At 39.6% G+C, this 17025-nt stretch overlaps 1 protein-coding gene across 1 annotated transcript in view; it reads right to left on the bottom strand.

Annotated features, from left to right (window-relative positions):
* Positions 1-16400, bottom strand: part of SLC35F3 (solute carrier family 35 member F3) — a 162095-nt gene extending 145695 nt beyond the window's left edge. Inside the window, exons 1-2 of the mRNA XM_058020647.1 lie at positions 16133-16400; positions 15624-15853 (exon numbers count right to left, since the gene is read on the bottom strand). Coding sequence (XP_057876630.1) covers positions 15624-15853; positions 16133-16185 — 283 coding nt within the window. The 5' untranslated portion in view covers positions 16186-16400. The remainder of the gene's footprint in view (positions 1-15623; positions 15854-16132) is intronic.
* Between the last annotated feature and the right edge of the window lie 625 nt (positions 16401-17025).

Raw genomic sequence — 17025 nt, 5'->3', positions numbered from 1 at the left:
TTGTCCAGCTCTTCAGAAAACACTGGTTTAAAGGAGGCAGAGAGCTTCAATACAATTCACTAACATTTCATTCTTAGAGATGACTGGCTACACACAAACAGATTGGGAAATATATTCCTCTGCAGGACAGATACTACTTTGCATTCATAATATTTGCACTGGTGCCCAGGAGTTGTACAGATCCTATCACAAAGCAACTAGAAACACCATGTCTATTTAGAAACCTAAGTTCACTCATTTTAAATGTTAAAATTAACTGGTACAACTTGTTATTTACCAGCCTCCCCCTTTGTCATTTTTCCCCAACTGCTTTGAGAGTTGCCTTTCTAGCACTGGACACCTTATCTCTTTGGGTTTTTCACAGAAAATTCAGAACATATTAGCAGGGGGTTTTTTTTTCCACATCAGTGTCTAGAATGTTGTTAGGGTTACTGAATTTCCTTTTCTTTTAGGTCTGGTGTTTATCTATAAATGACCAGTACTCCAGCTGGAAGTGCAGATGGCTGTTAGAAAATGAAGGAGAGATCTTACTGTGACAGATAAGAAACCTAAACAGGAGAGGGGAAAAAAATCATCAGTAGTTGAGAGGAAAGACAATTACAGAGGTAAATGGGGTAAAGAGTGCAGAAAGGAAGAAGCTGAGGGCTCTGAGTAAGAGAATGAGAGAACTGAAAACCACAGTACAGCTTCTCACAGGCCATCTCCCAGCAGATGAGATTAATTTCTCTTCCTCTCCCCACACTCTCTTTGTTCAAATTGCAGCTAATCACTTGCAAAAGAAGTGTGGCTACTTAAAGATGGCTGTCCCTTAAGTGATGTCTACCTGGAACAAGAAGAATTCTGCTCTACATAAGAGACTAAACTCTTGTACAGTCTACAGGTCTATAAGACTTTTGTGTAACAAAATCTCTTTCCAAAAACCTGACCCAGAGTTAAATCTGAACACTTAGGAAAACCCCAAACAAACAAAAAAGCTCAAAAGAAAACAAACAAAAAAAGCAACCAAACAGTACAAAAACACCAGAAAGAGGTATCTACAGTTTCTTCTCACAGGCTGCATTTGGGATCCAAGGCATTTGAATTGTAGTGTCATTTCAGAGAGAAATCTGAAAATTGAATGTTGTTTCCCTCAAACCCTACAACTGATAATTGCCCTTACTTGTCTTTTCCAAGCTTATTTTAAGCTGTATTCTACAGGCTTGCACTGCTTAATTAGTGCTTTATTTCATTAAAATCAACAGAGAACCAATTTAAATAAAATGAATGATGTATTTGGTTTGAAGAGGATTTTATGCTTCTGGAAATGGTGCTTCTTGCAAACAAGGTATCAAAGACTTAAGTTCTCAACATGTTGCAAGAATGCCTAATTGCTCACTCAGATTTATTACCTGAAGAAATAAATTTTTCTGAAATAAGTCAAACAACCATCAAAACACTAATTTATAAGGTTTTAATTTGCATTAAATAACCACAAAGATACCCCGTCACAAGGATTTTTCCATACAGACAGACCTTTGTGTCAAGCTAAATTGCTCAGTACATGCAAATTACTTCGGATTATATTACATTCTGAAAAAATGACAGGATCAGACTGCTGAAAAAAATTAAAGCATAGATCAGTGATAATGTTGAAAAGGACAAAATGACCAAGAGAACTCAAGTATTCTGACAGTGCATGGAATTATTTATGTTTGCACCAAAAAAAAAAAAAAATTTGGTCTATTCACACACAAATTGACTTAGAATTTATATATGAGAGCAAAGATGCAATCTTCTAGATAGATATACTTAGCATAGAGAAATAAAAATTATATTTTATGATGTGAAGAATATTAAATTAGTATTTTCAAAACAATTTTGCATTCACTGTTGGCTAAAACCAACTGCCTAGGGCAATATAAATAATTAACACTCTAAAAGCTAATATATACAAACAAATATTTTTAGCCACACAGCTTCTGCACAGTTTAAGTTACTCATAAGTAATTTTGCAGGCTTGAAACTTAAGTATCAAATAGTTGCAGTGACATTTCCTCACAACTCAGTAACTCCAATGAAATACAGCTTCCTCATTATTTTACTGAATAAAACCACTAAAGACCTATTTTCCAATTGCAAAGCAGATGCATGATTCTGTAATTACACCCATGGGTGTTTTCAGCTATTATTTTGGTTACTGGATAAGGCCCTTAATATTTTAATGGTGTAACATTAGCATTAAAAAATTATGAGATGAAGAGTAGGAAAAAATGGAACAAATTCAGCTGGACAGACCTACCATGATCATCTCATCCAACTGCCAGCTTCAGAGCTGACCAAAAGTTGATGCATATTATTATTGGCTTTGTCCAAATGCTTCTTCAACACTGACGTGCCTGAAATGTTAACTTATAACTACTTTAATGTTTAAATTTCATTCATTAGTTAGTTCCAAAAGCTTATAAATGCAAAATTATTTGAGCTATATTATTTGCATTATGTAATGGTTGTGAATTGCTCTAATTTTAACAAAAAAAAAAAATCTAATGAAATCATCTTTATGAGATGACAATAATTCAGCCTATTGGGAAATAAATCAACAGTAACAAAACACCCAAGAAAGATCAGACTTGCAAAGTTGGTTATTGAAATCTGTCAGTGAAATTAATCAGTTTCAATACCAAGCTGAGATTTATGCAACCATCTACCTTTTAGTAAAATCAGCTGCCGTTACACAAAGCAGATTACAGTGCAACTATTTTAACCTTGAACTGAGAGCTATATATCTCCAGTAGAAGAAGCCTTTTTGCAAGGTGCTGATTTTGTTGTACTGCCCAATTATTCTACAATGCAAGTAATTCAGCTCGAGCAGTTAATATCCAGGGTATTTTATGCCTCTTGATCTCTTATTTCTCTGGTACAATTCCTACAAATGGGCACGCAACTTTGCATAGGTTCTACAAACCTCCCTCCAAAAAAGTGTTTCAAGATTCTAATTATCTCATTATCTCAACATTTGAGATTGTTTTACCTCTTCCTGCTTTTAACTGCTTCAGAGAGAAAGGCAGTTTCATTGACTTGTTCCCATGCTGTTCTCACCTACATAAATAAGAAGGATCACTTTGTTATAGATAATTGGAAGATCAAAAATAACTGTCTAATTGCCTTCTGCATGGCAAAAAAGTGAAGGAAACAAAAATTTACTAGATGTTCACTAGAGGAATGCTCTTGGCTGGAAGGGAATTTCGTATACAGGTTTACATCAATAGATAGCTGCAACACAAATGCTCTCAGCTGGTAGATGGGACCAGATCCAGTCACTCTGCACTTCCATTTGAAAAGTGCAGAACAAGTTCTAATAGCAGAGGAAACTCTAGCCTTGTGATATAGCAGATTTTATTTGTAACAATACTTTGGTGAGCATGCTCTGGGACTCTCTGGAGATTTAAGAGTATTCAAGCTTGCCAAACAGCACACCTTTCACTAAGCTATTACAGGGTCAGACCAGAACCCTAAATTCCCTTCAGGACTGCAGTATTCCTTTGTGACATTAGTTACTGGTGTCAGTTAGGCAAAATTCCTCTTAGCTTCTATCAGTTTTATCAATGTGAAGATGGAACAATTCTGGCCTTTGAAAATAAAGACATAAGAGGTTAATGCACTAACTCAAACAGCTTCATTAGATAGATTTTAAACTTTACCAGGGAGTTTCTCCAAGCCACGTGCTGCCCATCACATGTATGGCTTTGTGGTGGGATAATTTAACAAAAAAAACAGCAACAAAACCAAAAACCAAAGACCTAAGATGGATGTACAACATTGTTATCTCTAGCATTTCAAACTTTTCCAAGAACCCTGTAATTCCATCCCAACTCAGACTGTCCTTTGTTTACATTTGCAAAGAGTTCAGGGTGTATATGTTCTTATTCCTTACCTGACTGAGCCAGGGCTGTCAAAAACTAACTGGCTTCCAAACTGCTGCTTATACAAATGATGAACTAGAATGCCTTTCTTTTACTGTTTTAAAAGGCTTCGGCCTCAGACTCATTCAGTGACACCTACTCTAGTACAGGCAGATTGTCCACATCTGAAGTGGAAAGACATGAGCTATGTTTTATTATTTAGTAAAAATGTAAGTTTGAGCTTAGGGCAATACAAAATTTTCAACTGGTAACAGACACCTGTTTGAGGACTTTTTTTCCTATAGGCTGCTTCTATAGCACACCCTGTTAGGAGCTCAATCCTCTACTCCTAACCTAAAGCTGTAAATAATTGCATATGAATTCATTTTCCTTTCAGTACCTGGGCTCTGGTAGTCAGTTTTCTAGACAATGGGAAGAAAGAGTAGCCTCTTCTTAATTCCTGTAGATGCTTTCTACTTATGTTGGGACAAGCTATTAAGTACTAACTAAACACCAAGTTTAAAGAAATTTAAAATTGCACATCTATTAAAAGAAATAATTATTCTATAATTTAAATTGAGCTCCTCAGTAGTGCTCAGGAACATATAATAAAGACCATGTATGGGTAGGTGTAATTGGATGCAGTTGCCTTAGGAACAAATGTTCAGCACACAGAGCAGGAAGCCTGCTTAAAAGGCAAACTCAAAGACTTAAGCCTGGTAGTTGAAACCTGGCTTGATTGAAGTTACTGAGAAAAGTACCACGTCTGGTACTTTTGGTACTTGGCTGGAGTCAGGGATTCATCCCAAAAGCTTTTTTAATTCTCTCATTATTATCAGTGCAGAACTAAACAATACATTAAAAAGTGCTGTACGGGAGATGCAATTCCCTGTCTTCCTTGTTCAGTAAGCTTATCACGAAGAAAAAACTACCTAGAGAGTGATAAGAGAGTTTAGGCTTATACTCTTAAGACTCTAGTTTCAATACCATTTCCAGTGTATTTTCATTATATAGACATGAGATATTGTGCCTTTAGAGAAATGTTGTAGGGTGCAAAAGAATTTGACATGCAGAGATAAAACACTGCCTGGTATATGAGTATCATTTTAAAGCAATATTAATCACAAAGATTCCTATGGAGATGCTATGCAAAAATCTTTTCATTTTGTAGAAATAAATACAGAATGCCTTATACTGTTTGCCAGAATGATTTCTAGTGAGATGCAGTTTTTACTATGCACATAGCAGCCACAGAAGGCACAAAGTATTGTTCCCAGTACAAGATGTGTTTCTTGTCCATGCATTTTTCTACAAAGAAATTACTCATCTGTGCTTCTATGCCTTACTCTCATTTCTGTTTCCATTTGGAGAAATATAAGATACAAAACCACTTCTCACCCTGGGTGAAGTCAGAACACATATACAGCCCTCTACCTCTTGAAATCAGTATTTGCAAAAGACAAGGATTTTCCTACAGATACTAAACTACACATTATCATTACTAAGCTGTAAAGTTTGAAAGCAGGTTTTCTTTGAAACAAGAAAATCAAATACAGAAGTTGTTTATTAAATAAGTTGTTTATCAAATAATACTTCCCAAAGACTGTGAAGTAATTTTATGAACGGAACCAGAGATCCAATTCCATGCTGCACCCTCCAAGAGGATGTTCATAAGTCTTACAAGCCAACAATCATGATAAGGCAGTCATTTAAGGTGTCTGTGCTTTCTTCATATATTATCTCAAGATAACCTGGCAAGCTGGAGAAACCAGGCAGGAGCCATATACCCTCCTGAAATCCCCGAAGCCATGCACGCAGTACTCTATTCCTTCATGTTAACCTAGTTTTCATTCCAACTCCTGTAATTTCCCAGACTGATAAAGAGGACTTTACTTCCCATATACTGGAAGAAAGTTCACGAGTTCACGTGGCTGTATGTAGGAGTCCCACATTATAACTACAATAATAACTGAATGTGGGCTTATGCTCATTTCCAAGTCAAGACCCATCTGTCATTCTCATGTCTATCGAAAAAACTTAAATAATTTTTGAACTCCTGAATGCACCAGAATTCACCTCATCTGGGCACAATCTCTGGTTTGCATGAAACCCAAGATCCCAAATTCAGGCCCATGGAATACACTTGCAATGTATGTAAGAAATAGCTGAAATATAAATCCTGAAAAACAGAGGCCTCTAGTCACTACATATGATGTAGAAGTGTCAGGAAGCCAAATCTGTGGAAAAAATAGCCTTTCTGCTCTTTTCTCACTTCTCTTGCTCAACTTGAAAGTAATCAAATCTCCTGATTTAATTAAAGACATTTTCCATGCCTCCACTGACTTTAAGGGGTTTGTTTCTTGACTGCCTTTTTCTACCTTTACATTATTTTGCAATTTCTTCTCTTTAACTAGCCTCTATTAATCAAATCTAAACACATTTCTTTTCATTATAAATGTCTTGTTTCTGAAGCGAAGAAAGACCCACAACTGAGAAGTTATAGGGCCAGTACGACATTAAATGCTATGCAGCAAAAAATTATTTCAGCAGAAATACAAGGAAGAATGGTTTCTGTCAGTAATTTCTGTTCCATGGAAAGTGCTAACCAAAACCATAAGCAGTAGCTAGGATTTAAGCTTAAAAAGTAAACATGATTACCATCTTCACTTGTTCAAAATAAATGGCTGCATGTTAATTAAATCAGTCTTAAAGTTTCCAAAAAACATTGCATAAAGTGAGCAGGAGAGACAACAGAATCATAAAGCCATGAAGTTCTGTTTCCTGTTTCACATTGCAAACACTGCATCTTTGGTATTAATCCTGGCACTACATATTTCAACTAGGGCAAAATTTTGCAAGCAGAAAATCTCTACTGAACACCCAAGGAACCAGATTGTCTGGAAAGCAGTTACTGTTTGAAAATGGAAAGACAACTCCAGGTTTTCGGGACAGGACCATGAATATATCATCAGCATCCTCACATAAGCTCATCAACTCTGAAGGAGCAGGTCCTTGCTCCACTTCCCACCTGAGCACAAACCTGCGCTCTGTTCACACAACTGCTCGGATCTGGCAAAGCCAAAGCAAGATGTCCTGGAGAAGGCAGAGCCCCCAGGCTGCCACAGGGCTACAAACAGCACAACAGTGAGCTTAAGGGCGGAATGACTGGGCCTGCTCTACTTGGAGAGTGGACAAGCAGGTCAATTTCCACGCTACTTTGGTACCTTAGCTGGTGTGAAGAGACAGTGAAGAAAAGCACCAAATTTGTGGGATTTCTGATGAAAGAGTCAAGGAAAAAAAAACCAAACTTTGGGTTGTCACTATTGGATCAGCTCTGGCACAATATTTATATTGCAATGGGATCAATAGGACTCTGCACTAGTGTTCAGAAATGAAGATCTGTTTGCTTCCTTTAGACGTTTGAAGCATAAATAATTTTCATGAATTATCTAACAGAGGCCAGTTACAGCAAAGCAAAAAGAAACTTTAATTGCAAGATTAAGACCTTATAATTTCACTAGAAGCCAGTTACATTCCCTTATCCTGGAGGGGCTCAAATATTCAAATTTCCCTAAATGTGTTCTTGTTTTCCTAAATGTGATGATACGTAAATTCCAACACTGCCGGAAGAGCTTTTCTCAGAAAAACAACCCAACTCCTATATTGGCCAGATAAACTCATGGAAACAAAATGATAGGAAACATTTGGGAAAAAAAATAACCTTATTAGATCCTCAAGTTCCAGAGAAAAACAGAAGCGTCTGAAACCATTCAGATGAAGTTTTTTATAAGGGGAGATGACTGAGTGGAGAATAAGCTTCTCACATTCTGAAGAAAATGAAATCTGGGATATGTCTGCTGCATCCCTTCTGTCTAAGGACTTCTTAAAGTAGTGGTTCATAAAGAAAATATTTCTCTATGGTCTTCCACACAATCACAGCATCTTTTTTTCTTCCAAGGATACACTGAGGGATGAAAGAATATGTGCCTAGTGAAGAGAAACAGGGAATCATAAATACTCAGGGAAGTTGTTTCTGCAGTAAGATGTACCACATGAAGGCAATCCATTGCCTAGGTAGGAACCATGATCTGCAGATAAATTTCTATGAACATAAGTGCCCATTTTATCTCTGTTCTCAGAGTAGTCATCATTCACAAGCAACAGTGGAAAGTCTATGGCTTCAGCTTCCAAAACAGCAAGAGGGACAGAACTACACCTTTGTGTTCCAAAGGATGGTGCCTGCCAAAGGGCCAAAGTGACTTTTACATAACTTTTCTGTAGAATTGTAGAACAATGTGGGTTGGAAAGGACCTTAAGGATCACCTGATTCAACTATATCTCATTGTCATCTCTCTCTTTCTCTTGAGGCTTATTTTATCTGAAGTAAGTGGCAGAAATTATCAGCAATTTACACAGGGAATATGAAACACAAACACCTCATTATACAAAAGAGAGATTGTGGCACAAAACTTCACCTTGAAGAAAGCTCTGACATGAGCTAGAATCTAGTAAAATTAGTTATTAAGCTAATGAGCATTGCTGGTCGTTGTCCTTTTGTGGCTTTGTGTTTCAGTAACACAACAGTATCTGATATCACAGTAGGATATCAACAACAAAGGCTTTGTAGTCTGATTTCAATACTATTATCTTGTGCAATTAATTGTCTCTATTAAAAAAATAATTATTTAAAGTTGCAAAGATCCATCATACAGTGCACTCCAGAACTATTACAGAAATTTAACCAGAAGGGTCTGCAATAAAAATAGTTCCAAAAATAAGCATTCATTCATAATTCTTGATGGTTTCCAAATTAGTTTTTCAAAATTAACTTGCTTCCTCATTATTCCATATCAATTCAGAGTAGTATGTGTTTTTAGCAACAATCCATTATTATTGATTAGTGAACATGTTCACACCTCTATTAAAAAAATAAAAGAAATAAATGCAGTTTTCCAGTGGAAGGATTCTCAAATGCCAGGTAACACTCTTCAAAACTGTTAACATGGGCCCTGACACTGCAAAGATGTACAGCTAGGTTTTCATGGCGGAGACTTCAGTGGTATTTTCTAACACAGCAGCATTCAATGATAACATTCATCAAGGGTTTAAAATGAATGCTGGAAATCAACAGACTCTTAATTGCTGTCCCATGAACTGTTTTGCATAAATGGCTGAAGATGACATGTAATTAAAGCTGCACTGAAAAAAAGCTGAAAGCAATGAATTAATTTGTTTAAACAGCAAACAAAAAAAAAGATGGCCCATTTTTCAGGCGGTAATTTTTTAGTTTTTTCACTATGAAAACGAGATACAAAACACAAAATGTTTATTCATTTGTCTAGTTAAAAGTGGTGGTTACTTAACACTACACAATGAAAACTGTTAAGTAAAAAAGTTACTAAATATTCACTAAACATTTATCATTTACTAAATATTTATTAAACAATCAAAAATGTTTAGCAAATCAGTTTAAATGAGAATTTGCTTGAAAATTACCAGCAAGAAATTTAAGACTTAAACTTTGCGATTAATTAAGCTCTATACTGTAACAGGAACCAGTTTTCTATTAATTACTAGCCAAAAAAGTTTTACCAATTTTCAAAAGCCTAAGAATCCCCCATGTTTCTTCTTTATGGGAATTGTCCTGAAAAAGAAGATTTTGAAAGGCTTTTTAAAAAAATATTCACCTGGTATCTTTGCAGCTGCTCAGTATTCAGCACCTGTACTGCTCTGGCCTGCCTCAGGTAGCCAGATTGTACTCATTCTCAGTTGCAAGAACACCCAGAGAGCCAAAACCCAGGAGACCCAGCAAGTTGTCTTTCAAAAGAGAAATAGATCCTGTAGTATTTGGGATACAAACAGACTTGTGATTAGGTCTCTGAAACACTTAAAGAGACTATTTCTGGGGACAGCAGTCACACTGACTGCTACATAATGAGGGAATTGCCTAAAAAGTTTTTGTATGAGCTGTCATGTGGACACAAGTCAGAAATATCCCTGGTTCATGTATCACCATGGAGGTTTAGCTTGCAGCAGAGAACTGCCACTGACATTAGAAACAGCAATGCTACAGTGCCTTTAAATCTGCAATGCAATTCAGCACCATTGCTTTCTTTCACCTGTAGGTGCTCCCGTGTTTTCTTTGGTTTTGTTGGTAACAAAAAAAATTACTGATGTTAGTACTGACAATGAAGAGTTGAAGAGCATTGATTAAAAAGTAAATTAGGCCTCAGACACCATAAACCTATATTGAAAAAAAATATATAAAGCACATATTTTATTCATCTTCTAATCTTCAGTGCTGACCTACAGACTGGGTGTTGTAGAAGGGCTGCTGACCTACAGATTGAACCTGTCAAGAGAAACTTGGATAGAGGCAACAAGCAAGAGGTTTCCAGCACCTAGAGGTTACTCCAGGTTTTCACCTGAAAAGGAAGATTCTCTCATAATCATTTGACCTCAGAAACAACAACATGAATGATACCACCAAGTCTTGCATTAGTTATAAGCTTATTACATTCAGTATTTATACACTGGAAAGCAAGCAAGCAGTTTAAATTAATTGCTTACAGTTGGCCTAAAAATGGCTTTCCCCAGAGAAAATTATAATCTTCATCTTATGTCTTTGAACTTCTGGAGTATATCACCTCAAAAAGTAAGTTAAATTCTCCCTCAGATGCAAATACATGAAAATGGTATTTGCACAAATTCCTCTTGATTCATATCCTCACTGGATTTGCTTTTAGCAACTGTGAAATTTCAGCATTCAATGGAGCATGAAAAGAAAATCACAAGGAGGAACGCTGGGGATCAGCTGGAAACACTGGTCTTTAGCTGTATTACTGATACTCTACTATTTACAAGTGCTCATACATTTAATTAGCTAAAACCAACACCAAACTCTTACCTTGAAAGGCTGTAAAAATCTATAACTGGGAACAGTCTGCCCAGAGGAGTTAGGAGTACCCCATTTCTGGAAGTTTCCAAGGCAAACCTGGATTAGGATTTGAGCCAGCTGGTCCAGTGAATGTATCCCTGCCTATGGCAGGGGTGGTTGAAACTAGATGACTTTTAAGGTCCCTTCTTACCCAAATCATTCTATGGTATAATTCAGTCATTGGCATACTCAGACAATTATGCTTTCTGAGCAATCTTCAGGCTATTCAGCCAATGTGTTCTAGTATGTTACTGATATTGGTGACAGCATTTTAATTCCACATTCAGGTCAAAACCTAATGTGCTACACTGGATGAGTACTATATTGAAATGCTGTGCATTAAAATTATATGGTTTATTTTGTTGCTGCTGAAATAACTATGACCAAACATGAAAAATATGAAAATTGATATTTAAAGTAGCAGGGAAAAACAAAGCCAGAGAACTTCATTTAGTGGACACAATTTTTCCTTTCACCTGAACATCATATCTCTTAAAAGTTATCTCTGGGACAACCTGGAATTATTCACAAGGCAGAAGTCTCAGAGAAATGTACTTTAACAAGCCATGATCCACAGACAATGGTCAATTCCTAATAAACACAACTAAGAGGAGTTAAAACTACATACCATTCTCTTCTTTCTGCAGGTATGGAAATGTCTGTAAGCACACAAAAAATGTAAGTGAATAAATGAGGAAGGCCAAGGCCCACGCAATCCTGATTTGTCCATAATAAGTCTGTATTTATGAACACAGGCTAAGGATACATGAAAGTCCCTGCTTTAAAAGCAAGACCCTAATCTTAAACAAGGAGTGGAAGCAGGTGATCTGTAGGAAGAAGACTGCAAAATAGGGATAGCTGGCTCAAGCCCACGTGAATGTATTTAAAATACTAATCACATAATGACACACTGTGATATTGAATCACCAGAAAATAGACCTAGTTAGAGAAAAATGAATGTTTGGCAAAGGTGATAGTTGTGAACATTTCCTGTGGAAACAAGCACACTGCCAATTGCTACAATCATTAAAATAGATGAGTCTTCCATACTGACCAGAAGGGCAGTCCAAGAGTTTTGTGACACCTGTATTTCTCAAGTACAGAAAAGCTCCTAGAGAACTATTGAAAAATATTTAGAAAACTAATTCCAACTGACAATGCTGTGAAATGGAAACTTAAAACATAGCTGTTCACCTCCAAACTTCAACTGAAGTCCTAGGCTTCCAGAGGCAGTAATCATGAGAATTCACATAACCTTCATGGATGAGAATGGCAGTGCTAACACAGCTCTAACAGCTTCATCTCCCTACAACAAGAAGACTGTCAGTGGGATCTGCAAATCTCATGGCATTGTTTTGGGGGCATTTTTATTAAAGCCTTTGATCCCTATGTTCTAACTAAAAGAAAAAAAATGAAAGACAACTTACCTCTTACTGATAATGAGAATTTCACAAATATTGAGCTCTGTTACATCTGAAGCTGCATAAGGGTATGATTCTGCAATCTGATTGCATCTTATCTGTTTCTTCCCCTCTGCCTTTATATTTGAAAAATCAAATCACATTCTGCAAAATATTCCCCATGGGACACATATGAATATTTGATTAAGACTGGAGAACAGTTAACCACATAATTAGTTACCCTGGAAATCAAAGAATTCAGAAAAATAAGAACTACCAGATTAGAACATTCATCTTTCTGAAGGTTGGCAGATGCTATGGAGAGAAGCACAAGAAACCCTCAAAAAAAGTCTCCTCACAGCCTAAGGAGGGGCTAATTCAAATTCTGGATAAAGAAGTTTAATATTAATCTCCAGCATGTTTCCCATTTTATCACAATTCTAGATCTTATCACTGCTATTATAATTCCTTGAAATCTTCGTCTCAAGAATAAATTACATGTTTTCTTCAATATGATTTCTTTTCTATCAGTCTTTAATTGATGTCATTTCAGCTTCTTTTCCTGTCTTTTTTCTCTTATGACCAGAAGAAAACCTCTCTACCTGCCTAAGCAGCATGTGCCAGTACTTTCCAACACTTTGTTTCAACCTCTTTAAGGTAAACAGCAAAAACTCTTGATGATCTTTACAGATTGCCTGTACTCTTTCTCCTTGCTCATCACAGAGTCTCCAGTAATATTTTTTTGAGAGCAGATAACTATAATTACCCTAAATTTGCTGAAGGCATCCTAACACACAGGAACTACATTACATTGTTCCAGCTCCTAAAATCTAGTTTGCAAGTGCAGTCCAACAGCAGAGGTCTTCCCTGAGCTGTGTACAGTCCCAAAATCAGCCAATGTAATGTGCAAGTTGGCAGGTAATTTTAGCATTTTCAGGAAATGTGAGGTTTCTGTTTGTGATAACTGAATGACATTTATTGACATTTCAGTGAGTTACCTGGCTAGGACAGGTCTCCCTAGGGTAATGTTACAAGTCCTTTCTCATTGTGTCCAATCCAGTTTGTGTCTTACGCACATTTTCACTTCTTCCTCCTCTTTTTCCAATGAATTTATAAGAATATTAAATACTGGAGTTGCTGCATAACCTCGAGGCATCCCAGTATGTTTCAAATTGCTCTCCAAGCAAGTTTTGGGGTCATGGTAACACTACCTCAGTTTATCAGTGGTAGTTTCCCTAATGGAGTTTTGCTAAAACAAAAACAACGAAATAAGCAAAAGCTTTCTGAACCTCTCAGTTTTACACATCCATCCATACAGCTATGTATATATAAACGGTCTAAATGAAGCACAAAAGGAATGCACTGCAGTGCAAAAGAGGTAGATCTGACCCTATAGGCAATTTAGTTATAATAAAAAGAATGTCACCAAGAGAGATAGACTAAATAAATCTAGATCATACCATAATATGGACTTATTTTCTGCAAAGCAGGTCCATTATTAATGCAGTCCATAATTATAATCATAGTAGTGCATCCAATTGTCTACAAGGATGCAAAATAAGATGACAAAGAGTACCCAGGTTGCAATTTAAACTTAATGAAAATCATTTGTTCGCAGTACTTCAGCCAAATAAATTTTCTAACTGCAAAGTCTCAAAAAAAGTCCATATCCCAAAACTAGACATCAGCCCAACTTGAAGGAGCATTCAAAGATGTTTCAAAGCAGCTGTGACAAAGTTGTCTTCCCACTTTAGATGATATACCCTATTCAGTCAGCTATTGAGCTGATGCAGATCGACATGGCTCTCCTTAAACCACGCTGTAGAGATGTATCTTTCCTTCTCCGTGTCCTTCCATGTTCCTAGTAACTCAGATTTTAAATTGGCAACACATTCACATAACCTATTATTTTTAGACACTCATTTATGAAACTCAGACACTTAGTATATTTATTGCCCACCATTATAACTCAAGTATGTAATTTTGCTATTCAGATCGAATTAGGAGAGAAAATGTAACTAGAATAGCAGGCTTAGGCTTGCTATTAACTTTTTCAGACAGAGTTATAAATTTCAACAAATAGGTTATAATTGAGGAGCCAGCATGACCTTTATTCTTTCAGAAGGTTCAGCCACAGCAGCTCAGTGTGACTTCAGCTAGACTATTAGTCACTCTGTCAGATAGAACCATTAACATCCAACTCAGTCTGGCATCCACATATGATCTGATCCTTAAAACTGGCCTGAATAAGCTTTACTCTCAAGAACAGCCCCAATCCAGGCACTGGAATTGCTCTTATAGAAACACCACATTCCTAGTGAGTAAAGTAGCAAATATCTGATATTTCTATCATAATTGCAATCAAAGGAAAAAATAAAAAAAGGCTCTCACAGAAGAGTATGAGAATATTTATTAGTAAAGTCCTATTTTCAGGCAATCAAGACCAGCTCTCCCTCAGAGAAAAACTAAACTAGTACTGTGTGCCATGCATTCTTGTATCATTCTATTTCATTATTAAGCACACTGCCAAACAGATAATCTAGTAGAAAATATTTCAGAACATTTGCACTTAATATGTAAGTACAGTATGAAAACAACCACTTTATCAGAGCCAGTGTTTCCAGCAAAGCAATGATTTTGGTTACAGAAGAATCCTTTTATCAACAAAAACCCCTGTGATATTTCAAACGACCTTAAGATAACCAAAATAATGTTATGACTTCAATTAATTGGTATACTATTCTGTAACTTTTTAATGCATACAACTGACATAAACATGATGAAAGATGGACAAAAAATACACAAAAAGTACTAGTTGATATATTACAACGACTCGAGGTAATGCTTCCTTTGTAAATCATGTATGTGATGGAATACAGCTACACCTCTCTTCATATCGTTACCATTTGAAGTTTCTTTCTCAAGTGTATGCGTATGGAAGAAACAGCTCCACTCGACATAGAAAAAGACACATCATTCAGCTCAAGTGCTGCGAAAATTTGACAGAAATTTTCTCATAAAACAACAGAAACACACACTGATAACGCGTTACTTGTGGAAATGGTATGTGCATGAGCGTGCAGGGGCTTTTACACAGCTGTCAACCCACGGTAATCACTGTCGCTAAGTGTGCCTGCAACGTGAAGACAAATATTTGACCTATTTTCTTAGCAGAATTTAGCTGTCATCATTCGTAGCACCACGCTCTCGTGAACCAGGCACTGCCAAGGACTAAGACAACACGGGCATCATCGAAGCGCCAGGAGTGAGAGCGCTTCCTTCCACGGAGCGAGGTTTGTTCCAGCGCTAAAGCGCTCGGCCCCTCGAACCCCCATCCCTCTGCCGGCTCCGGGCTGCGCCCCGCTCCTGGCAAGCCCCCCACGCCCGTCCGTGCCGGAGACTCACGTTTGTAGCTGGCGGCCCAGGGCTGGTAGCCGTAGTAGCCGGTGATGCGGAGGATGCGCTCCTCGATGGAGGTGAGCCCCACGGACGCGCTGGTGAGGTCCTCCACGGAGCGGGACCACTTCAAGTCCTCCTTAATGGCCTCGTCCACCACCAGGTACTTGAGCTGCCGCAGCTGCGGGCTGATGTCGGACAGCCGCCGGGGGCTGACATCGGGGGAGCGCCGCATGCCGCTGCGGGTCGGGAGAGGGGCGTCAGCCCGGGGCCGCGCCGCCAGCGCCGCCGCCCTCCGCCGGCCCCGGGCGAAGTTGGCGGCGGGCGGCGGGACCCCCGCCGGCAGGGGAGCCGGCCCGGGCCCGCGGCACCCGCAACTTTCCTCGCCGCCCTCCTCCACCGGAGCGACCCCCGGGAGCGGGCGGCGCCGCCGGCCGGGCTGAGATAAGGTAAGGTGAGGTGAGGTGTGGGGTGTCCCCGTCCCCCCGGCCCGCCCGTCCGGCCCCGCGGGTACTCACAGCGTGGCCGCTTTGCCCCGCGCGGAGCCGTTGGGGAACTCCCGGATCCCCATGGGGAGCAGCAGCGATGGCTGGGGGGCGCCCAGGCTTCCCGGCGGGGCGAGCCGGCGGCTCTCACCGGCCGGGTAACAGGCGGAAAGGAAGGAAAGGAGCGAGCGGGGGAAGGCGGCGCCCCCGTGGCAGAGGGTCCCCGGGCTGGCGCTGGCCCCGGCGGGAGAGGCAGGCAGGGAGAGAGGCGGGCAGGGATGGAGGGACGGAGACGGGCGGGCCAGCGCTGCCGCCTGCGAGCCGCTGCCGCCTGCGGAGCGCCGAGCGCCGGCGGCGGGGGCCGGGCAGGGCAGGGCGCGCTCCGCGCCCCCCACCCCGCGCGCTCCCGCCGGCCGCCGGCAGGGGGAGCCCCCGGGCCCGCCGCTGCCGCCACAAGCGGCCCTCGGGCGGGGCGGGGCGGGGCCGCCTCACACCCTGCCGGGGCCGCCTCACACCCTGCCGGGGCCGCCTCACCTCCCTGGGTGTGCCCGCCTGGTCGGGCAGCCAAGCCGTTCTCAGCTCTGTTCGATGGCAACAAGTTCGGAACGGTGCGGGGGGGGGGGCGGTCAGCCCAGCAGGGCCGGCTCTGAAGTGTTCGTGGAGCCCGTCTGACCCACCTGGATACCCCCTAAGGCCGCCGAACCAGCTCCGGGATCACGCAGCCTTCTACCAACTCACCTTTACTTTTATTATTTTTTTAAATCCATCACCAAGTTTAAGTGGCAAACGTGCAGTTAAGCTTAAATGAACGTGTGGGCATTGATATTACCTTATACAAAGAATTAATTCACAGACAAATCAAGATTAAAATCGGATAATAGATTCTTGGGCAAAACTTGGTCGCCTAGAAGTATAGACAGTTGAAG

This window comes from Melospiza georgiana, chromosome 3, assembly GCF_028018845.1.
Source record: "Melospiza georgiana isolate bMelGeo1 chromosome 3, bMelGeo1.pri, whole genome shotgun sequence".
In the NCBI taxonomy this organism is placed as follows: domain Eukaryota; kingdom Metazoa; phylum Chordata; class Aves; order Passeriformes; family Passerellidae; genus Melospiza; species Melospiza georgiana.
This window is presented reverse-complemented; position numbering and strand designations above follow the sequence as displayed.